Below are 12549 nucleotides of genomic sequence, written 5' to 3' on the forward strand. Positions count from 1 at the left end.
TCTCTCTTCCTCTCCCTCACCACCGACCGCCCCTCCCCTCGCCGAGCCGTCGCCGCCGGTCACCACTTGATCGGATCGCTGCCGTCCCGCCACCGCGCCGTACCCCTACCCTCACGCGGTGCCACTGCCGTCCCCCTCGCCCTCTCCCGTGGCCGTGAGCCGCGGCAAGGAGGCCGTCGCCGCCGCCAGCCGCCGCACGGACTGCCGATCGCCACCCCGTTACACTCTAGCCGAGTTAGTATAGAGTCCGGTAAGTTGCAATCTAAACCCCGCCTAGTATATCGGGTATTATCGGACCCGTTTGGACGTGATTTGGTGTAGTTTAGGGGTTGATTCGATTGGCGGGCCTTAGGATTGAAATCGGAAGATTTGGTGGATTTTTAGAGGCCGATCGATGGCTTGAAATTGCTGTTTTAAGTGCTGTGATGTGCTGTTTGGTGTGTGGTTGGTGCCATTAGATCCGGCTCGAAATTTCGTGAAAGTGCTGTGAAGGGCTGGGAGTGAGATATCGTAGTTTTGGTATGGAAAAAGGGCAAAATGCGTGTTGGTTGTATATTGTGATGTGGCTGAATTGATTTAATTGATTTGGGCGCCTCTGAGTGCGCGTATTTAATGTCTGAGTATGCACGCGTGTGAAATTTATGGCGTGCGATGTGCATGTGATCACTAAATGGCCCGGAGGCGTGTTGACCCGAGATTGTGATATGATTGTGGGATCGGACCAAGGCATTATAAGCTCGGGTTTCGATCGCGTAGGCCTGTCGCATTTGGCGCGGGCTGAGAAAAGAAAGTGAGAATGAAATCGGTCCGAGGCACGATCAGCTCGGGTGAGACCGGGATCGGACCGAGGCATTATAAGCTCGGGTTTCGATCATGTAGGCCTGTCGCATTTGGCGCGGGCTGAGGAAAGAACGCGTGAATGGGATCGGACCGAGGCGTGTGATGCTCGGGGCGCGATCGTGTGGGCCTGAGACGTGTTTACGCGGGGCGAGGAATGTGATTGAGAACGAGGTGTGTGGTATGGTAAGAGAAAGTGGGATCGGACCGAGGCGTGTGATGCTCGGGGCGAGATCGTGTGGGCTTGAGGCGTGTTTATGCCGGCCGAGAAAGTGATTGAGCAAGTGGGGTACGACGAGGAAAGTAAATGAAATTGATGTGATAGTGCGTGATTGATGTGTGTTTTTGGCATGGAAATGTGTGTGGTTTGGGGTGCGCGAAGCTTGAAATGCGTGCGAGTTTTGAATGTCGTGATTATGAACTAACGTGCAGGCTGAGTATGCCAAGAGTCCAGGTAAGTGTGATTGCATGGATAGTGTTTGTTCGTGTTGCTCGTTTGTGTGTCTAAACTTGTTTGGAATACGTGGTAGCCTAGGTAGGGTTTAAGTTGTGACTTATTGAGAAGTGTCTCATGGTTGTTTCAACAAAACCATTTCAAAGCATCCGCCCGAGCCTTGAACCTTTCGCCGCAGCTTTTTGGGATCCCGATGCACACCGAGCATTCAGGAGTAGAATATACCTTGGCTGCTAATCCCTTTTGAGGTCGAGGACGCGATCCGTAGAAGCCAGTTGGTGTGCGTGTATTATAGGTTTGATATTAAATTAGTGAGTGCTTGATGTGAATAGTTGGTGGTGTAATCAGGAAATCCGTTCGAGTGTGTACTATCAGTTGATGTGAATCTGATGGGTGTTGGAAGTGTTTGGTTGTAAAGAATTAGATGTTGTATATTTATATATCGAGGTATAGTTTTATGTTTGGTGGTTTGGTGATTTATTTCTTCCTGGTGTTCTCCAATTTATATATCGGGGAAGAAGAAGTCGGCGGCAGAATCCTGAGAGGAGGAGGGATCTTAAGGGTTTTGGTTATTGTTTGGGTTGGCTTATTGTTTGGGTTTGGCTTGGGTATCCAAGCCCAATAGATCCAAACAATACCCAATTCTTTTTATTGTTACCCAAACAAGTTGAGATCCAACCCGACCCAATAAGAAAATTTCGTGTTCGGGTCGGGTCGGTTCGTGTTTCGGTTCGGGTATTGTGTTTGGTTTTGACACCCCTACCCGACATACTCCAAAGTCCATTTTCCATAATTAAAAATTTTAAAAAAATTCAGAAAAATTCTGAATTGGGAAAGGTTTAGAAATTAGTTTTTGGGTTAATTTCGTTAGGTTTTAGTGTTATTTTCATTCTAGATTTAGTTTAAAAAACAGGAAAAAAATGAAAAAAACCCTTTAAAAATTTGTCCGAAAATTTGAACAAGCCATTAGGGGTTACCTTTGAGCTTTTGATTGTCTTTTATTTTTAGAGACGATGCTAGGTCACTGATTGTTTATTTTCATGCCAATTATTTTGTTGCGCACTTTTAATACATTAGTTGTTACATTTTTAGCATGGTTATGATGGATTTTAGGCTTCTCAATAGATTGCCTTGGTGCGTTAGTTAGCAAGTGATCAAATTTAGGTACCAAAAGGACACTAGTCAAATCATTAGTGTAATCAAATCCCTGATTCTTAGAATATCTAATTTTCGCACGTATCGAGACGACACTCTCGCATCTTGATTAGGGTTTCTAATCAATCCTTACTTATGGCTAGTGGCGACTTTAATTCAATGCATAAATTAGACAATTCTTGTCGTGCGAGGTATGAGGCTCGGGAGCGTCTCCGTTTTTGGATATGAGCCTTTTGGTTTGTCCTTCAAACAAATCAACCGATGTTCACATCCATCGACAAATATCTCTTGACCTATACCGATTAATTTTTTTTCTCCCCCAATCGGGACGGGTAGGTCGCGACAATTATGTGCTTCGATAATATAATATTTTGTGTGACAAATAAAAACAACTCATAAATATTTTATTAGTCTCTAATATAAATAGAATAAATATCTACTATGCACGTACGACGTAGTTTTTGTATTGATTTTTTTTTTAATTTTAAACTTGCTCAAACGAAGAGTGGACATCAACGCTCGTGATTGTTAACTAGTTAACTATAATGATAGATTTATTTCTCTGCATCTTTTGCTATTATAAACTAATGCATTTCAAAGTTAATTAATAGAGCCATATCTTCTTTTTAAGGGTAATATTTATTAGAGGAACTGTATATCCATTCAAGTAAGAGTCGCATATTTTCTTTAAAAGATAGTCATTATCTATGGAAAAAGTAATTTCCACGTGCAACGATCATGGTTACTAGTAGTTACAAGAAAGTAATGCATTTACAACAAGTAGAAGTCTTGCTTCCTTTGTGAAAATTTTAAAAAAATAATACAGACTTTAAAAAAGTTGCATCCGTAGAACCCATAATGTAAACATATAACATCATGTTAATCAATAATTAATGTGGGTAAGAATCGGGATTTGTTTCATCAGATTTTTTGGAGTCAGCATTGATCAAATATTTTGGATGGACAAAAATACATGCGTTCATCTCCCTTATTAAATACTTACGCGATTGTTCTTCACGTCTTGCAACTTTAATCAAGTTAATTGTAAGCCAATGCTTCAATTGTTTATGGATATAATAACCAAATTAAAAAAAGGTATAAGACAACATCAATATAAATAAGTACACCTAAAATAAATTACATCCATTTAATCTCTTCTTTCTGAATAAAATTAAATATCTTAACTATTTTTCAGAAATTTGGTCATGGAGTTCCCTGCTATGCCCTTCGATAATATATTCACTTTAATTAATGAGTTGACTTAAAAAATAATAATAATAATGAGTTGACTCACTTGAAGGATATTGTGGCAATCTTTCTATTTTCGCACTTTCTTTACTTTCCCACTATCTTCATCACTTTCCTTTCCGCTTCATCAACTATTATTATACATTCCCCTACTTTTTCCACTCTCTCACTATCTAAGCCATCTTTTTTCTTCATATTGTGAGTGAGTGAAAACGATAAGAATGCGTAACTCTATGGCATTGTTTAAATATACTTTCCTAAGCTTTTAGCTTAGTACCACCTAAATGCAAAGAAAATTGAATGTATAATCCTACACCAAAAAGGAAACTGAATCCCCCAAAAGTTGTCTTTCCTCACATAAGAAAGGACCCGCCGCTCTGTTTTGAGCAATAAATTCATCAGAGAAGTTGCACACCAGTCAAATTGATCTTTCAATCTACGACCAAGTAATGGCGAATTGGGAAGAACTCCCACGAGAGATCCTAGAACTCATCGCTTGTCGACCAGCCCCAGAAGACTTTTTAGCTTTTGGAGGGGTGTGCACCTCATGGCAGTCTGCTGCCACCAAAGATACGTACAAGGCGATGTCGAGAGCCCCGTGGTTCATGACTTATGTGCGCAAGCAAATAGCTGAGTTCTTCAGCCCCTCTAGAGGAAGAAATTTCCAGTTGCTAGCATCTCGAGTTGCGACCATGTCTCCCCCAGGATGGCTACTCGCGTCAAAGGGGGACCGCGACTTTATCTTCAATCCGCTTACGCGTGTCAGCATCGAACTCCCCTCCTTGGAGAGGCTTCGCCACAAGTCACCTCTCGCTGTGGAACTTGACGTGCTAAAGAAGCTCCGGTGCGGACCCAACAGAATCCACAAGATTGCGTTGTCCTCAAGCCCTTCTTTGTCCAGGAGCTACACGGCCATGATCTCTTTTCACGGGCATTTTCGGGATCATAAACAGCTAGGGTTCACCTTTCTCAGATCAGGAGAAGATGCGTGGACGGTAGTGAGTCTAGCAACGCATCTGCATTGGTCCAGCGTCGTTGGACTCATTCATTACGACGGGCTATTTGTCGCCTTGGATGCGGACAACCAAATAATGACTCTTGACGAGAGAAAGGGTGGTATGCAATTGCGACTAGATCAAGGGCAGAATTTTCACCGTTGTGGGAATCTCGTGGAATGTTCAGGTTCATTGCTGGTGGCTTGGAAGATAAAGGGCGAAAACGATGGACCTGTGGAAAACATCCAAGTTCTCAAAGTGGATTTGGAGAAGAGAACTAAGGAAGAGGTCGAGAGCCTGGGGAACGTTTCTCTCTTCTTAAATTATAACTCTTCCTTCTCAGTGGAGTTCAACGCAGAGTACCCCGAATCTTGCTTTCTCAGGATCAAGCCGAACCACATCTATTTCACAGATTACATGGATGAGAAGAAGAAGATTTACAGCATGGACGACGGAAAGGTTGAGACATACCTCGATGCAACTGGCTGTCACCGTTATGCAGGCGAGTGGTTCCAACCTGATTTTCGAAACTTTCTGAATAGGAAGATTCTGACGTCAAACCAACTCGATTGGAGCGAGCCCATCTCCACCCTTGATCACAACACAAGGGCATCATTGAGTGCAGATCTACTTTCAGGGCAGCTTGCAAAGAATATTCCTATTTCCTATAATATACATCCATGGCTAACTTTCCTATTTACCACCAACCACGAAGCCAAGGGCAATGAACCTTCACCACGACCTGAAACTAATCCTTTTACCACCTCAGACATCGCTGGAAACAACCATCCAACAATTCCATGATCACCGTGGCCAGGTTGTGACTGGATTTGAGGTGTTAGGCTTCAATGTGCACAACGTGAAAGGAACGAAGAAGGGGGGGAAATTGTGAGGTTTGACCGCAAGAAGTAAGAAAATATTAAGGCCAAAACTAGATTTCAAAGCTCACCGTCCGCATAAGTTTGGGACTCATTGGGAAGGAAAATCCTTCTGTAAAAAGCCATTTTCCGTACCTAATAGTGAGAAAGGATTTCCAATGCAATTTTAAGCAAGCACCACAAAAATACTACTATTTTCCAGAAAAGTGACTTTTCTCTACAAGCAAAAATCTATTCTGCTAGTGTCATGGCTCAATAAAGGATTTGAGTCTGCTTTTTTATGTCATTCCTAAACTTTCAATTGATTCGATTAATAAGGTCCCAAAAGTTCTGTCCAATACTTAAAATCTTTCCTGAAATTTTGACTGATTCGATTGGGTTCTTAAACTAATTCAAAATGTTCAGTGAAATCCTTGCAATCAAGAAAAGCCTTTAAATTGGGAAAATTGTCACTTTTCTCATCCTCAAATTTTCAACTGAGGTCATGTTATATGGATAATAGACAGTAGACCTGTTAAACGGGTGGGTCGGGTCGGGTTTGGGTCGGGTCATAAATGATCTGACCCAAATTAACCCATTAACCCGTTTATGACCCATTTATTTGTAATGTAAATATTCCGATCCATACCCAACCCAACCCATACCTAACCCGACCCATATTACTAAAACACTTCTATATTTAACTCAATTTAGGAAACCTTGTTTCTTATGATTTTTTTTAAAAATTAAACTACTAAAACATTTTCATACAATACAAAGCTAGTAAACAATTTTTAGGTTTTGTTTGTTTTGTGAAAAATGTAAATTTTTATAAAATATTTTCCATGAAGTCATTTTCCAAGAAAATAAAAAAATTTCCAGTGTTTGGCTGAAACCTAAAAATGAACTAGAAAATATTTTCCGACATTTGGTATATAAAATCTGATTTAATTTTACTTCATCCAATCATTTTAATGATTTTAATATTTTTTTTATTTTTTTTAAAATCGAATTTTAATTATTTTTATTTTGTTTCTTTTATTTTTGGCCGGTGGTCGGCTGCCACAGGCGAGGTCAAGCTCGCCCAAGGCCGGCGAGCTCGAGTCTCGCCAAATCGGTGGGGCCTCAAGTTCTCCGTAATAGAGGGAGCTTGGCCTCACCGGCCTTGGGCGAGGTTGATTGGGTGAGACTTGAGCTCGTGAGCCTTAGGCGAGCTCGACCTCGCCGACCTCGCCAGATCGACGAGATGGAGCTCGCCCAAGGCTGGCGAGCTTGGAGCCTCGCCTGCCTTCGACATGGTTGTCCCTCCCCTGTGGTCGATGGCTGATCAAGAGAAAGAGAAAAAATAAAAGAAAAAAAAAGAAAAAAGAAAGAAAAGAAAAGAAAAAAGAGAAAAATAATTTCGATTTTTTTAAAAAAGGAGGAAAGTGTGTGTGGATTTAATGGGTGGGTTGGAAATGGGTTCCACACTTAACCCATTAAGACTCATTTATGATAGGTTTAAAACTTTAACACCCATTTAAGATGGGCTCTTTAAAATTGAAGTGACCCATATATAACCCATTTATTTTTATATGGGTTTAAGACCCATTTAATAGATCTAATAAACGGACAAACTAAGAAACCAAAAATTCAAAAATGAAAGGGACCTAATTGTACCAAACAAAAATTCAAAAATGACATTGCATATTAGGCAAAAATTAGAGACTATCTGCATTATCGTCCCCTAACAATTTTCGTGTTACCAGTGGATAACATCATTGCCCTACCACAACAGAGGTTATGGTCCAACAAAAGGCTTGTCACTACTTTCTTCTTTATCAATCCACCCAACCCCCTCTTATTCTTGTTTTGATAAAGAATTACTTAATTATATGTGACATCCTGAAAATTAGTCCATTTGGGATTTATAAAATACTGAGTTTTATGAATGTACTTGTAGTTAGTTCTCACCTGGAACTGATCATTCCTGGGATATTAACCAGTAGGGAAAGGCTAATTAGGGATTTAAATTCGTACTACTAAAGAAAATTCGATCGTGAATGAACTTTCGACCATGAAATCGTCGAGGTGATATTTTGAGCTACTGTTGGCCGATCCAAGGATAGTTAGGGGTCAACTCGCCATTGTCATAGTAGTGGATCGCGGGTGATTCCGCCGGACCGCGAAATGAGTTGACGAATGATCCTGAACCTATACCAAACGATTGTGCCCCTCGGATCTAGTAATTGATTGTTGCGATTTTAATGACAACTGAAGTTATCACGAACTGGATGAACTTGCACGTCACCTGAATTAATGTCAGTCACGAGTCGAATATGCGAATTTTCCCAACCAGCCGCTCGTTAGTTCGAGAAACGCTCGAGTTGCGTTTAATAAAATTTGATTATTTAATTTAGCCCAATTTGGACATCGGAAAAATTTGGAAGTCACAACGAGACATTAGGACGATGTTGCAGATGGAACGTGTAATTTTGGACGGTCCCGATTCCTTTAGAAAAATTCGATTTCGATGAGAAATGAAGAAAGTGACCATTTTGCCCCTAAGGACTTATAAAGGGTTAGTTATATTGGGCAAGGGCATTTTGGTCATTTTGCCCTAACTTTTTGGATTGGACAATTTTGCCCTTGGAATTTTATGAAATTCCTAAAATACCCTTGGATATTTTTGGTAAGATTCAATCTCGGCCGTTGGTTTCTAGATAGGATCGAATCTGGGCCGTTGATCAAAAGATTAGACAAGGGCAAGATCGTCATTTCTCCCTTTTGGTCAAAATGGACTATTTAGGTCCAAGCTTATCTCTCTCTCTCTCCTTTCTCCCCTCATTCGGTTTCCCCCCCCCCCCCACCGTGAGCATCCCCCCCTCTCCGGCCATCTCTCTCTCCCTCCCGCCGTGCCGCACCGCGCCGCCGCGCCGTTCACCGCGCCTGTCACGCCCCGAACCCCATCGAGCTCGCGACATCCCCTGCTCCGGTCGAAATGATGCGATGTCCCAGGAACGTCGCCGACCCAACCCAAACATCGAGCCACATGCGGAAGCGAATAATAAAACCCCGGACAAATAATGACGACAACGGGGTAGAACAATGTAACAATCCAAAGAACCACATATTCATACATCATATTACAGGCATAATTAACAAACTAGCATCCGAAATCACCGTCAACAAAATATCAGGGTCTGGTTAACTTAACTTCCCTATGGGTCAACCCGATTTACACAACCCCCAAAAATCTTAAGGAAAAACCTAAGGATCGCCCTCCTCCAGTCTGCTTCTGAATCTCTGGCTTGAATTTCTGGAACTCACCTGTAGCTCCACTGGGCACCAACAGTAGCTCCCTGGACTTCCAAAAAGAAAAGGCGCACTTCCCGGGTTTAGGGCCGGGGGTCTGAAAGTGGCGGTTATACAACCGTGAGACGAATCTCAATAAGTGTACAACCCCAAACCCCACGTAGGCACTCACGTACCGCCAGATGAAAACACACATAACACACAACGATCGGCCAAACTAACAATCACAAACGACCCTACCTGGAATCCATCACACACGTTCCTGCACGTTAGACAATAACACAACCAACACATCACAGCAAGGAATCACATACGCGCGCGTGCCTTAATTATAAGACAGAAACCACTTGGGCACGTCCCATACCGTGCCTAGCAGTTTCTACCCCACAATTAAGCATCACATCACGCGATACAAACACACTCGCACGCTACTCACACCATGCGTCACTTTCCACAATCCTCTCGCTTGTCTTGCCAAATCCCACTCATTTTCTACCTTTCCACCACTACCGCGCCCGCGTAAAACGCATCAGGCCAACGGTCTTCTGACCTCGTCAGGCATCGTCATCCCGTCGGGCCGGGCATCGTCACCTCGTCGGGACGGCATCGTCCCGCGTAAACGAACACGCCTCAGGACGGAATCCTACACGCACTTTCCTTCTACCGTGCCCGCGTAAAACGCATCAGGCCAACGGTCTTCTGACCACGTCAGGCATCGACACCTCGTCAGGCCGGGCATCGTCACCTCGTCAGGGACGGCATCGTCCCGCGTAAACGTACACGCCTCAGGACGGACCTTTCCAACCAAACCACATTTCCGTACCCTCGTTCCACTCAAACCACACTTACACACAACCAGCACACGCACGGCCAAACATATACGCCTCACACATACATAGCCACGCACCAAATTCACATCTCACGTACACTTCATAAACACGCATTCTCATCACACGAACACCATATGATCACCCACACTCGGCACACGAACTCAATGTACATTCACATGTCCACGCCACCACACCTCACAGCCACACACACGGCATAGCACCACATCACATTCGGCCCAAGCACAAACTAGAACAAGCCAATGACCGCAAACTACACAATTAATCCGATAAACCCAATCAAGCCAATACATTTCCAATTAATCACCCATTTAATTCCCGATCGATCCTCGACATCACAGCCCTAACTCAGCATTCCTAAACCTCGAATTTCGTCGCCCAATCAGCCCACAACCTCCAAACATTCAACCCCTAACTTAGTCCCGAAGACAGCCACGAAACACTACAAACAGTCCCTAAAATCACTTAAACCGAACTTCAAACGAGTCTAGAAATACCCGAGGTCCTAAATGACATTTGGGGAAAACACTTACCCAAAAAGGCGAGACAAAACGGGGTTGGAACGGGCCGGGACAGCGGCAGCAGCGGGAGCAGCGTCGCCGGCGATGTACGGACGGCGGAACAGTGTACCCCGTACGGACGCGGTGAACAGTACCACTCCGTACGGACACTGTACGGACAGGCTGGGACGGTGGCCGGCGAGGTGCCGGTGACAGCCGCGGCGTCCGTACGGTCCGGCGTGAACAGTGATCCGTACGGACGGTGAACAGTACCGTACGGACACTGTACGGACTATGCTGGACGGCGACGTACGGCGAGGCTGGACGGCTGGGTGTCGACGGAACGGCGATCGGAGCTCCGGCGAAGCTCCGGCGGTACTGTTTGCAGACCGGGAAAGAGAAAAAGAGAAAAACAAGGCTGTTTTGGACAAAAACCGGGGCTGTGATGGCTGCACAGAGGTGGAAATGGTTGATGGTGGTGCTGGCTTGGTGGGGGCAGCTCCGGCTGGTACTGTTCCGGCGTGAACAGTACCGGAAATGGCAGAAACGGGACTGCAGAACCAGAAACGTGAAGAAGAAGAGGAAAATTCTGGGGAAAAAAATGGCTGAATGCTTCTGTACGTGAGAGAGAGAGAGAGAGAGAGAGATATCTGGTCAAACATTATAGATTAGGGTGCCAAGTGTCAAAAATCCAAAGCCTTGGACACTTTTGCCCCTAATCCAAAGGCCCATATTTGTTCTAATCCATAAAAGCAAGGGTAGAATGGTCATTTGCTCTTAACCATGGTTGACCAGACCTGAGTTAAGCCTAACTCACCTTGGTTAATCCCAAAATTAAATCCAAATTTCGGAATTAATTAAAAATGGCCTAGGGGTATTTTCGTAATTTTCCGATCCCGAACCGAAATTCCAATTTTCGCACATACGTGTTCCATATGTGCGTGGCCAACATAATATGGCATCGGAATCGCGAAATTCATCGCGCAAGCCCTCGAAAATCCACGTCAAAGTCTCGGGAATAAAATAATATTATTTTTCCAATTTTTGTCGAAATTCCAATTTTTGGCCAAAACCACTCTGAATATGCGTGGCCACCCCAAAATGACCTTGGCCGCGAAAAATAACCTCAAACGGCCTCCGAATCCAGCCTCGGTGCCCATAGGGGCAAAACCGTAATTTTTCCGGCCCCGGACCGAAATCCATTTTTTTGCAGAAATGGGTGGCCCCAAGGTTGGCCAAGCCAAAAACGTCATCGGCCGTCCAAAATTGTCACTTTCAAAATTCTCGATTCCCGGGCCCGAATTCTAAGAAATGACTAAAATTGGACAATTGCAACTTTAGCTTATCTCTGGCTAACGGGTGGCTCATTGGGATTACGCGCTCTCGACCCGTGACCGACACTAAGTCAAATCACGTTTAAGTTTGCTCGAACCAAGACGACCTCGATTGTCATATAATTGCGAGGGTCTGTCACTAGTGCCCTTTGGACACGATCAATCAAATAGACCGGTCTCGGTTGGCTCAAAACATTCCCTCATCAATCGATATGGTCGAAGATCGAACCAAGGTCGAGTTCTTTGGTCGTGCGAACTCAATCCCGTAACGGCCCTACCCCTAAGGTTAGCATCCCGTGAATGCGCATTTCCGGGTGAGACCTCACTATAGTGCATTGGTCAAATTCATTTCTTGAATCCCGGGAAAAGGATCGAAAATTCAGACTGTTACAGCGCCACGCCACCGTCCGTATGCCCGCCGATCACCGCCGCCGTACCACGCCGCCGAGCTGTCCCCGATCCTCACGCGGTTCTATCTCCCTCCCGATTCTCTCTCTGGCCGTGAGCTGGTCGGCCAAGGAAGACCGCCGCCGCTCGCCGTTCGCCGTGCTAAGCCGTTCGCTGCCGTTCCCCGATTGATTTGCCGCCGCTTTCCGTTCTAGCCGCTTTAGCCTAGAACTCGGTAAGTCGCACCCTAAACTCGACTTAGGATATTGGGTATCGACGGGTAATTGTGGTGGAAATCGGGTTTAGTTGGGTATGGAATTGTACGGATTAGGTGTAGAACCAATTGGCGGGCCTAGGATTGATTTTGGAAAATTTTTTAATGGAAATTTCAAGAACAACAGTGGCTGTGAGTGATTGTTCTGTGGGCTGTGATGGGCCGTTCGGGACGCAAGTTGGATTTTTAGAAACGGCAATTAATTGTGAGAAGGTGCCGTGAATGGTCGGAATTGATTTGACGCCATTTGGTTGGAGAAAAATGGCAAATTGTGCGTTTATTGTGTGTTTGAACTGTGATTGAATTGTGATGATGAAATTGAGTGCGTGGTTGTGTAATTACATGATGGATTATGCATGTTGGGTG

General features: G+C 44.3%; 1 protein-coding gene across 1 annotated transcript; it reads left to right on the forward strand.

Moving 5' to 3' along the window:
• The first annotated feature begins 4071 nt into the window (after nucleotides 1-4071).
• On the forward strand, nucleotides 4072-5493 carry LOC115661832 (uncharacterized). Its single transcript, XM_030584031.2, has one exon. The coding sequence runs from the start codon at nucleotides 4144-4146 to the stop codon at nucleotides 5491-5493; it is 1350 nt and encodes a 449-aa protein (XP_030439891.2). The 5' UTR covers nucleotides 4072-4143.
• Nucleotides 5494-12549: the final 7056 nt, after the last annotated feature.

This window comes from Syzygium oleosum, unplaced genomic scaffold (genome assembly GCF_021117445.2).
Source record: "Syzygium oleosum isolate NSW1041296 unplaced genomic scaffold, Sole_v2.1 Sole_v2.24, whole genome shotgun sequence".
In the NCBI taxonomy this organism is placed as follows: Eukaryota; Viridiplantae; Streptophyta; class Magnoliopsida; order Myrtales; family Myrtaceae; genus Syzygium; species Syzygium oleosum.